The sequence below is a fragment of the Malaclemys terrapin genome, chromosome 24, assembly GCF_027887155.1.
Source record: "Malaclemys terrapin pileata isolate rMalTer1 chromosome 24, rMalTer1.hap1, whole genome shotgun sequence".
Taxonomy (NCBI): Eukaryota; Metazoa; Chordata; order Testudines; family Emydidae; genus Malaclemys; species Malaclemys terrapin.
Genome location: NC_071528.1, coordinates 13,070,091 through 13,082,098, shown reverse-complemented (window position 1 = coordinate 13,082,098; position 12,008 = coordinate 13,070,091). Strand labels below are relative to the sequence as shown.

The following is a 12,008-nucleotide window of genomic DNA, read 5'->3' as shown; positions in this document are numbered from 1 at the left end:
AAGGGGCTGAGCAACCCAGATCAGGAGAGGGTCGCAGGGGGGAACCAGTGTAAGCCCAGCAGCAGGAGAGGCAGCACGAACTCGAAGCAGGAGCGACTTCAGTGAGGATGCAATTCTCCCCCACGCAGAGGAACTCTGTGCCACTTATGACCCAAGGGTGGGCAGGCGGGGCTTGTGCTGGCCCCTCTGCACGGCCGTGAACTGCACCCCAGCTGCCTTACAGAACCCCGATCGTGGATCACCTCCCCCAGGGCCGAGCGACCCAGCAGCAGCTCAGAGGAGTGACTCAGCGCTGCAGAGAAACTGTTTCCAGTGGAATCAATTTCACAGCCTGGCCCCATTCCGGCTCAGGTAACGGGTGTTTGGCGGGGAACTGGGGGGGTGACATTAAACGAGAACAGCAAACACCCACCCAGCTCAGCGGGGCCCAGGGCGCTGAGACGCGTACAATGCCCGCTGGGCTGCTCACGCTACCCCCGTTGGATGCAGAGCTCAGGAGGAGAGGAGTTGTCAGATAGCTCGTCTCTCCCCCCTCCCTGCCTCGCCACCAGCCCCATCCAAGGTAATTTCCATCTCGCAGGAACGTCACGCTCCAGGGCCCTTCAGTTATGACTCAGAGGGTTGAGTGGAAGCGAAGGCTGGGAGGCGATTATGTGTAATTTTCTTTAAAAGGATGCGCAGATCCTTTCCCCGCCAAGGCCGTGTCACGTCAGCACTATGCTTGCGCCAACCATCACCCCACCTCAGCCGAGCCCCCCGGTAAGGAGGGGAGTGACAGATGGGGGAGGAGGGAGGAGTTGTAGTTTCCATGGGGGTGGGGGGGGGGGGGGAGAGGAATCTCAAAGGGTTCATCTGGAATGGCTTCGACTCTCCAACAGGGGGCGCTGCAATGCACATCGCTCCCAGAAGGGTGGCCCTGTCCTCACCTGGCTACAGCTCCGTCTGAGGCTGCATGTCCACACACTGGGGCAGGCTGGACAGCTCAGGAATTTTACTACGCCAGGCATAGGACACCCACCAAAGCGTCCAAACCCCAGAGAGAAGGGTTGCCCAAGGGCAGCACAGTGCATTCTGCCACACCCGGGCATGTGTCCAGCCTGTGCCAACCCCAAATTTCCCACAGGGCAGTGTATTACCTCATAAGCCCGTGAGCAGGTTGCCTCTCCCCCCAACAGGTCTGCAAATCCCCCCTCCCCCTTGACTTCGCTCTGATCTCCCCTGCCTGCCCCCCACTACTGCACAGGCTTTAACATGTATTCCAGTGGTAGGCATTTCAAATCCTCATGGCAGGTGGAAAAAAGTCATTTAGAAAAGCTGGACATGCACAAGTCCATGGAGACGGATCTAATGCATCCGAGGGTGCTGAGGGAGTTGGCTGATGTGGTTGTAGAGCCGCTGGCCATTATCTTTGAAAACTCATAGCAACTGGAAAAAGGCAAATATAGCGCCCATCCTTAGAAAAGGGAAGAAGGAGAATCTGGGGAACTACAGACCAGTCAACCTCACCTCAGGCCCTGGAAAAATCATGGAGCAGGTCCTCAAGGAATCCATTTTGAAGCACTTGGAGGAGAGGAAAGTGATCAGGAACAGTCAACATGGATTCACCAAGGGCAAGTCATGCCTGACCAACCTGATTGCCTTCTGTGATGAGATAACTGGCTCTGTGGATATGGGGAAAGCGGTGGATGTGATGTAACTTGACTTTAGCAAAGCTTTTGATACGGTCTCCCATGATATTCTTGCCAGCAAGTTAAAGAAGTATGGATTGGATGAATGGACTATAAGGTGGATAGAAAGCTGGCTAGATCGTCGGGCTCAACGGGTAGTGATCAATGGCTTGATGTCTAGTTGGCAGCCGGTATCAAGCAGAGTGCTCCAGGGGTCGGTCCTGGGGGTGGTTTTGTTCAATATCCTCATTTAAGATCTGGATGATGGGATGGATTGCATCCTCAGCAAGTTCACGGATGACACTAAGCTGGGGAGTGAGGTAGATACGCTGGAGGGTAGGGATAGGGTCCAGAGTGACCAAACCAATTGGAGGATTGGGTTAAAAGAGATCTGATGAGGTTCAACAAGGACAAGTGCAGAGTCCTGCACTTAGGACGGAAAAATCCCATCCACTGCTACAGGCTGGGGACTGACTGGCTAAGCAGCAGTTCTGCAGGAAAGGACCTGGGGATTATAGTGGACGAGAAGCTGGCTATGAGTCAGCAATGTGCCCTTGTCGCCAAAAAGGCTAACGGCATATTGGGCTGCATTAGTAGGAGCATTGCCAGCAGATCGAGGGAAGTGATTATCCCCCTCTATTCGGCATTGGTGAGGCCACATCTGGAGTATTGCGTCCAGTTTTGGGCCCCCCACTATAGAAAGGATGTGGATAAATTGGAGAGTCCAGTGGAGGGCAATGAAAATGATCAAGGCTCTGGGGCACATGATTTATGAGGAGAGGCTGAGGGAACTGGGGTTATTTAGTCTGCAGAAGAGAAGAATGAGGGGGGATTTGATAGCAGCTTTCAACTACCTGAAGGGGGGTTCCAAAGAGGATGGAGCTCGGCTGTTTTCAATGGTGGCAGATGACAGAACAAGGAGCAATGGTCTCAAGTTGCAGTGGGGGAGGTCTAGGTTAGATATTAGGAAACACTATTTCACTAGGAGGGTGCTGAAGCACTAGAATGGGTTCCCTAGGGAGGTGGTGAAATCTTCATCCTTAGGGGTTTTTAAGGTCAGGCTTGACAAAGCCCTGGCTGGGATGATTTAGTTGGGGTTGGTCCTGCTTTGAGCAGGGGGTTGGACTAGATGACCTCTTGAGGTCTCTTTCTGCCCTAGTCTTCTATGATTCTATGATCTCAGAGCATTCATTGGTAGCAATAAGCCATGAAGCGCGGGAGGGGACGCTTTGCTCCGACACACACACACACACACACACACACACACACACACTTCTTTTCTTTCCCTTGAACGTGCATGCAGATTAATCTAGTGAAACGGCCACGGGCCTGCACATTGCACTGTATTGCTCTCACTGCCATGCAGGGAATGCATCCAGCCTGCCTTCCCCCAACCCCAGCATTTGCCTTTCACATGGCACGGCATGGAGGGGGGGTGCCCACACGGCAAGGGATGGCAGAACCCACGCAGAGGCTCTGACACAGAAGAGGGAATGTGATAGCATACAAAAGCATGCCATGATCCAAGAGCTGGAAGCACAAGCTAGCCAAATCCAGGCTAGAATTAGGTGTGTGTTAACAGTGAGAGGTATTACCCACGGGAACATCTGACCTGGGAACGTGGCGGATTTGCCATCCCTTGAAGCCTTAAATCAAGATTGGACGTTTCTTTCTAAGAGAGACACTTTGAGCTCAACCCCAGGATATGGGCCTGAGGCAGGAATGACCGAATGAAGGTCCCCGGGCTCCGTTCGCCGGAGATCAGACTAGAACAGCATCATGGCCTTACAAATCTACGGCTGTCAGAAGCAGGTTTAGCTCCTTGCTATCACAGCCACAATAGCAGTTGCCAGAGAGAGTGATGTGGAAACCACGGCCTGTGGCTCTAGAAGGGACGTAAAGCAGGGAAGGCCCCAGTCACACTAGCATGGACTAGCCCTTTTGTTTTCTCTGCGGAGGGAGCACAGAGTGGAGAACACCATTCAGAGCAAAATGGTTTTTGCTCTTCCTCCTGCTGCAGTTCATTAGCTTGATTTTTTAGCAAGACAAATACCCTAGAGCAGGGCCAGTCAGGAGGTTGCAACCACTCTCCCTTTCCCTCGTATCGTCCAATGGGGTGGAGGCTCCCGGCTAGATTTTGGCTACATATGATTTGGGGGGCACAGGTGTCCTGCTCTGGAAGAGATTGAGACCCACTTCTCTACAGCAGCCCATTTAAGACTGAAGATTGGTGCTGTGGGGGGAGATCTCCTAACCTCGGGGTGATTTCTGGACAAGCATTTGCCCACTGCCTGTCTGAAGGGGTCCTTCCTGCACCAGTTTCACATCCAAGGCCATTGTCCCAATGCCCCGCCTTACCTGCTGGAGAACATCCCAGGAAGTTGGTTTTGTTTTGCATTCCGATTCTGGGCAGGCTGTGGGAGTCCGGTTTCAGGCCTATGTTGACATTTTCAGGGATAATTCACTACTTTTGGGTGCCCAACTTGACAGCCATTAGGGCCCAGCGCTGGAACTCTAGCTACCAGCTCAGCACTCCGTGACAATCAAGCCCCCAGAGGTTCAGGGTGAGCACCCAACCCGAGAGGCCAATTTTGGATCACATTGGTTTAAGCGCTTTGCATAGGAGCACACAGGGAAGACAGTGAAACCCAGCTGTCCCAGGTCACGGTTTGTGCCAAAAGCAGTGTGTGATTCTGGGAGGCCCAGCCTGACACACAACAGAAAGTGCTGGGCACCACCCCCCTCTGGCAAATGTGTCACGGTGGGAGCCCCAAAAAATCAGTAGGCTTTGGCCCACCCTGACAGACAGCGTATCACAGCCGCACCTCCCCACGGAGAGAATTCAGGATTTTAACTCACTTCTCGCCAAACCCCAATGATGTGGCTGCAGCACCTCAAATAACCCTGCTCAAAGCAGAGCTGAGCATTTAAAGCTCCCCCCTTCCCTGTTCATCTGAACTCCAGCCAAATCAATTAACGCTTCCAACTGGAAAAAAAATCTGACTCGTTCATCTGTCTTTTGTGCAACGGCTCCCTGCCCCCCAAAGGATTCCAGAAAGCGTCTCTGGATTTTGGGGGGTGGGACACACATGAACATCCCCCAAAGCTAATTTTATCTTTCCTCAATAATTGAGTGTCAGCAGCTCTCAATGAAACTAAAAATTTAACACTTGATGGAGTTCGGCATCTTTCCGCCCACACGGAAGCCTGTGACCCACTGTGCTGCGGCTGTTAGAACAAGCATTATTCTGCCTTCCCATTATCAGCAAAGCGGCGGTACAAAAAGAGAGACGACAGCCACGGAGAGCGTGCGTGTTTGTCCTTGCCACCTTTCGGGCTTGCCAATCATTCGGTCCAGCTCACAGATACAAGAGCGGTTTCAAATGAAAACGCCTCTTTCGCAAAGTACTTTCGAACCGGCTGTGCGCATGTACACAAAGGACAGAAATATACTTTTGCAAACACTTGACACTTATTTTTAGACTCTAGTCTCGGCTTCATTTTCCAGCCCCTTCCTGGATGTCAGGGCGTGAAAACAAACAAACAAACAAACACACACACACAGCGGCCATTTGTCTCTGCATGAACCACAGATTGCAGTTCAGACTGAAGAGGGTTAACAATGGGGGATGGAGGACGTAGGGCGCATCCCCTTTAACCTGAAGTTTTGAGACAAAGCCAGCAAGCAGGATCCCTAACCTCACTTAATGTCGCCCCTGGAGTTGAAAAAGGCGGACACCTCTGGAAGTGATGGTTTGTGATGTGCCAGACACCATAACATGCTCTCTCCAGCAATTTCCTCCGAGGAGACGTTTAACAGATATTGAGCGAGGGACACCATGTTTAAAGCTCTTTGCAGAGCAGCATAAATCTTTAAAGAACCCTTCAAAAATACAGCACATTGTTAAAGCCCCTTCTTCCTCTGATCAATGTAAGGTTTAATGAGGCTCCCTCCCTCCTCCCCCAACAGAGCTCCCACCCCCGCCTATGAGTCACTTCGCTCGCTCTGCTGCCCGATGGAACCACAGCTCAATTGATCAGAGTCATTTGCAAGTTTTCTATTTTAATGGAATTTCGCTCTTAAAAAGTGAAGGCTGGCAAAGCAGAGCGGAGTTCATGAGGCTGGGAAGGGAAGATAATCTGTTCTCTTTGCAAGCTGTCCCTTGATTTCGGGAACACACACACACACACAGTCCAGCTTGTCCTCTCCCTCCTGCTCCCCAAACATCCATTCCTAGGGAAGGTTTCACTCACCGGAACTGCAATCTGCATGTTACAAGTTCACAGATGCCACGGCCGGAAGGGACCAATGTGATCATCTAGTCTGACCTCCTGTGTCTGACAAAGGCCACAGAACTTCCCCAAATAAGTCCTAGGGCAGATCATTTAGAAAAAAAAAAACACCCAATCTTGATTTAAAAATTCTCAGTGATGGAGACCCTGGTGAACTGTTCCAATGGTTAATTATTCATTGTTAAAAACGTACACCAAATATCCAACCCTTTAAAGCGGCTTCCCTGTACATGCAGTTTCACCGTATCCCAGTTCACTGGTACCATTATAATTGCCTTAAGACCCTTCAAATAGGGATGGCTATGAGGGAGCCCTGTGGACTGACCATCCCTCGGAGGGACTGATCAGAAGCCACGGGATACAGTGGGAAGTAGGTCTCTTTAGTCATGTACCCAAACTTGGATCAAACCAGTTTCTGGCAGGCACACGGCGGCGGTCTGTATGTACTTTGCCTTCCAACCTTTGTAGGTCACACACACAGGAGGAGCCAAGCCATAGCTCATTTGTTTGACTTGAGAAGGGTCTGTAACATATTAATCAGGAAGGAACTGTGCCCTTTATTTCAGCAGAGGCATCTCTCCAACAGCTGAGCAGTCAGGGATGGGGCGTTTCAGGCAGACGCTCACACGGCGCTTTCCTGCGCCAGCAATCTGATTACCCCTGTACAACTGTTCTTTAGGTAACTGAGGTTCTAGGAACATCAACACCCAAGTCTTAATACAACAGAAGATGTGTTACCACACCCAGGTAATTGCAGTGAGTGCTGCTCCGTGCAGCTGCTATTAACCAGAGCACTCTATCCCTCTGAAGACGTACAAAGCATGCAAGAGAACTCCAAACATCTTTCAGTAATTTGCATGTCAGCTTGGTGAGTGACAGCTCTTATTTGGGTTTAAATGCTGTTTGCATCAGAAGCACATAATAGCAGAGATGGCTGCTCCAGCTACAATCGTCCCTTGTTACAAAGCACCTGCCTGCCGAGGGCATAACATCCGCTGAGATGAGTGGAGGAACGCTGCTGTCAGGATAGCGCTGATGGAGGCGCAGCCCTGCCCAGCGCAAGGTGCTGCACATGCAAGGTAAAGAGTGCTGAGTACGGGGACCGCAGACCTGAGTCCCTGCTGCGCAGCCACTCAGTGTACATCTACACGTCTACCAGAGATGGAACGCACACCTCCAGCTTGATGTCTGCACCCTAGATCCGATCGACCTAGCATGCTAAAAGTGCAGCCGCAGTGGCCAGGCGGACGCTGGGGCTACCTGTGCAAACACCTAGGGGCCGGGAGGGCTTGTCCTCTGGGTGGCTAGTCATGTACCCAAACTTGGATCAAACCAGCTTCTGGCAGGCACACGGCGGCGGTCTGTATGTAAGCACCAGTGCAGTTGTACCCGAAGCAACTCCTATCTTACAGCAGGTAGGAAGCCTAGGAGGACTGGCAGAACTAAGAGGCACATTAGCAGGGGGGGCTGCACTTAAGACCGCGTCTCCTCAGACATATTCTAGACTTGGGGGCTTGAGGCTTATCGCCGCTCAGTGCAGAGCCTACGCCTAGTGCTTGGCTTTACTTGCACTGAACAGAGGCAACCTTACGTGCCCTGCTGTGCACCACAGAAGGAACCACAGGGCCATGACCTCTCTTGCCTCCGTACAGAAAAGGAACTCAGCACTCCAGCCTGGCTCAGGGAGGTTCTGCAGACTTGTGCGTGACCGGAACCGGAGCACGGGCCATCCCTGTGAACATGTTAACGTGGGATTGCTCTCTACAGCCGCACACGTACGCAGAGCTGTACCTTTTACAGCACCGAACTGTAAAGGAACGAGAAATTCTTCAGTATCTCAGCTGGGGTGACAACAGGGAGGGGAACCCAGAAATACTTCAGGGTTAGGCAGTAAGAATTAGTGAGCCAGGGGGCCCAGGCGGCGTGGGGGCTGTACAGAAAGCAATCAAAGCAGCACAAGATGGAGCTGCCAGTCAGCGAGGGGCTTGGTCTCCCGCGGTGGCAACAGATACCCGGATTAAACAAACCTTTCAGCACTTGACTCCCGATAAACTTTGTTTTAAAAAAAGCTTCTGTATTAAAAATAAGACTCAAAATAGCCAACTGCAGCGTTTCACTGTAGCAACCTATCGACAGAACTAACTAAGAGGGCGCAAGGCTGGTTAGGGTATGCAGTAGTCACAGCAAGTGCCATTGGGACCTTCAATGCTGGTTCTCTCTCAGGTCACCTGCACTCTGGAACCTTATGGCTAATCTTTGTTTAACAAAAGGAGCAGACTCCCTCCTGGAACAGATGTGTGGCTTTTTTACAGTAATGGTGCCCTGTTAGTGGCAGGAAAGATCCTGCTGGGGCGCGGAGAAGTTAGGAGATTCCAAGCCAACGCTATAGTTCAAGCATAAACGCAACTATCTGTTCTCTCCGGTAGCTGTAGCAAACTAGGCTAAACTCCGAATTCCTCTTCAACGTTCCCGTCCGCCGGCAGCTCAGCTTCCTCTCCAACTGGCTCGGCAAGTTCCCTCATCTGCTCTGCTCTGGCCTCTCTAAGCCCTGCCTCAGCTGCCTCCTCTGAACCTGGGGAATGCACAGGAAAGCAACAGACCGTGGTTAGAAAGAGACGCTTATTCTCTACACTGGACCCTGGGCAGTGATGGCCCAAGGAGCTCGGCACGGTGGGCCCTTCGCTCGGCTGGTGTGAAGTACAACAGATCCATCAGGGAGAAGAAACGCTAATTTAGGGACTAAATTCACACGATTCAACTTCTCTGTCGAGGAGGAAGAGAGCTGGGTGGGAAGAGGGGAAAGTGGGGGCTCCGATTCCCACCATTCACTGCTCTAGTCCTCCAAGGGCTGCCACGGGAGCATGTGGCCCCATCAGACACAGGCAGGAGTTAGGGGGAAGAAAATATTGGCCAAGAATTTCAAACCTGGCTGCCTCAAGTCAGGCTCCTGTTGGAGCTGCTGGGTGTGTCTCAAAAATCAGGTCCCTTGTGTAGGTATCTAAATATGGCTATAGGGACCCAGCTTTAGGCTTCCAGGTTTGAAAACACTGACTGCAGCCTCATAAGGACCCTCAAAGGAACAGAGGAGGCGTCAGCAGAATCCCTGTTCCAGGTCCCAGACAGTACAGGAAATATTCTGGCAAATTCTCTTCTCTCCTCCCCACCACGCCTGCTGTTAGAAAGGCTCTAGAGAGGAGGCAGTTTCAGGAGCCTACCAAGTTTTTACATGGAACTGAAAGAGCCTCCATAAAGATACCCAAGGAAGCCCTGGCTTAGTGAATGGTCACCTTTCTAGACCCCAAACATTGGTCAATGGTACTGGTGGAGCGTGAGGACAATGGGAGAGAATGCAGCCTTCAGACTAATCAGAACTTCTCAAGGTGTTGAGAGCTCTGCGGTTTGCCCAGCTGGTACTGGTACACAAGTCCTTATTAGAAAGCCTAGTTATTAGGAATGACCGATTGTCACAGGGGAACCAGCACTTGAAAAATTTCACTCTGATGAAACTCCCTTAGTCTTGGAAAGCCAGGCTCCACCTTGCCCAAGTACACGTCCACTTGACTGGACGTTTGCATGGACACTCCTCTGGGGGGGATTTTACAAGGAGCTAAGACACTGCCGGCTTAGCTCACTTTGATCACTTGCCAAGGCAGCAGCAAACAAAGGAAAATCTTGGGTACGTAGCTGCCAGAGAGGTCAACCTAGGGCTGGGTTATTACCCTACGCCTTTAAATGCATAGGCCACTCAAAGCTAAAAGTTGCCAGGGTTGCCTTCACGGCACTCTGAGCTCCCAGGGATGAGTTCCCGGATCACACGCAGTCAGGAAGGACCCACAATCTGATCAAGGAGCCGAGGCACAGTTTGTCCTAAGGTCTAGCTTCTGCATTGAGGACACTGATCTCACCTTTATTCATACCCTACTCAGAGGAGACGTGGGAGGGGGCGCATGTGGGGTCATGTGCCCCCCGGTTTGCTGCTTGGCTTGTACTGAGCATACTCAGTAAGACTGCTGAAGCCAGCTGCCCTCCCTCTGTCTCCCCACTATCGGCAGGCACAGGTCATCTCTGACCCTACTGAAGTCCATGAGAATTTGGCTCAGTCTGGCAATCCTACACCCCAGGAGCTGGAAGTCTTCCCAAGAGCAGAGATGACCTATCCTCAGACACTTAGGATCACCTTGTCGTAGAGGAAGTCATCTCCTGTACCCTCTCCTTGCAAAGTCACTATCAGACCATCCATACCTGGATGAAGCAGAATGAAGACAAGGGGGCAACTGACAGACATTTATCGTACATAGTTTGTAATTTATTAAACAGGTAAAATAGGAGCAAGGAGGTTGAGCAACTAATTTGATCGCTGCTGGTGTTAAGAAAGAAAGTGATCAAGCCAAGCCTTTGTACTGTGCCCTCCCAGTGCCTTGGCCTGCCGGCTCTCAACATAGCCTTCGTTTCTTTCTCTCCAACCAAGTTTCAGGATTTATATGCACCCAGTCATTGACATTTCCAAAGCCAACTGGGGGTATTCAACTACACAATTCCCACTGATCAGCGGGAGTTGCATGGTTAAATTGACTATCTGGCTCTGAAGATCTCAAGCTCTTTACCGATTTTTAGAATTTGAGATTTTTTTCCTGTAAGGCAATTCTGTAACTAGACAGTTTCAGAGACGGGGGCAGGGGAAAATAAGCTGCAACAAAGCTGAAAGTTAAGCATAACTCTCTCAATGTCCCCTCCCCCACCCACAAGTACGCCATCTGCTATGAATACGGCGTCATTATACCGGGCTTCAGAATAACTTTGAGATGGTCTTGTAAAATTGGCTGTGGAATGAAGCATGCTGAACAATAAAATCCAGCGGGTAGCGGCTATTACTGGATGCAATGAAGGAAATTGGAAAGGGTATCCTATTTAAGAAATCAAGGACCGATGCATCCGGATCACTATGGCTGGCTCAAAGATCGTGCATCATCTAATAATCAACAGGCTTCTCAGCTACTGAAAGCATTTGGCCATTCAAACCATGTTTTCTCTCCGGAAGGTTTTAAAATTGGCCTGAAACGTTACCTCCCCCTCCCCCATCCCATCCCCTTCCTCTTGCTTACCTGGTACTGTGAAGTCCTGAGTGTAGATGATATCATCTTCAATGTCATACAAGTCATCATCCTCTTCCTCATTGTAGCCATGGAGATCTTCCAGATAAGGCACCACCGTCATACTCCTCCACCTATCCTTTGTCTCTGGGCTAGGAGGTATGGGGACCAGAGCCTCTGCCTGAGTATGTTTCTTACGAAACCAGCTGCAAAGAGTCCAAGGCACAGAGTTTCAATGGTCTCCCTTTCGACAGGAAGCCCCAAGAGTCTGAGGTGCCCCCTACCAATCATATCAGAGCTATGTGGGTTTTTTTAATTAATTGAAAACATCTTGCACTGTTTTTTTCCCCCTCGTAGGCTTCACCATAGGGCATAGTCTGGGGAGGCCAGTGGCAAAAAAAGGTGAATCCTGGGGCCTCTCGTCTCCGCTGCTCTGCGGCAGGAAATAAAGTACGAGGTGAGCGCGCCACTCCTGAGGGCACCCAGGCCACGGACTGCCGTTGAGCTAAGGAGAACCTCTGATGGATCTACAAAGCCATCTCCTGCGTTATTGCAGCAATGGCTATAAACCGCTAGATACACATGACCATGACAAATCCCCACAATAGGATGGCTCAGGGGACCAGAAATAGGATACGAAGCCTTTCGCCTCTCGCTCACCGATTCCAACCTGGCCTGAATGAACATAGCGAATGAATTACCGCCACTGCATATATACAGGGGGCTTCTCAACAGCAGGGGTGGCACTGAGCAGTGTGAGGGAAGCCGGCACTCACTGCTGCTCTCTGAGCTGTACCTGATCTGTGGACAGACAGATTTTTGTCTTTAGTGCTAAGAATCCAGCACTTTCTCCCAGCTTTAGAGAGTCATAAAACAGCATAACAGGAAGAAAAGTGAACTTGCAGCCTATGAGTTTAAGGGCTATGGATCTTAACCCCAATCTCCCCCTTTATGGCAA

General features: G+C 51.0%; 1 protein-coding gene across 1 annotated transcript in view; it reads right to left on the bottom strand.

Annotated features, from left to right (window-relative positions):
• The window catches only part of STK11 (serine/threonine kinase 11), a 74,062-nt gene that overhangs the window by 5,286 nt on the left and 56,768 nt on the right, over positions 1 to 12,008 (bottom strand). Inside the window, exon 9 of the mRNA XM_054013620.1 lies at positions 11,063 to 11,256. Within this exon, the coding sequence (XP_053869595.1) occupies positions 11,063 to 11,256 (194 nt within the window). The remainder of the gene's footprint in view (positions 1 to 11,062; positions 11,257 to 12,008) is intronic.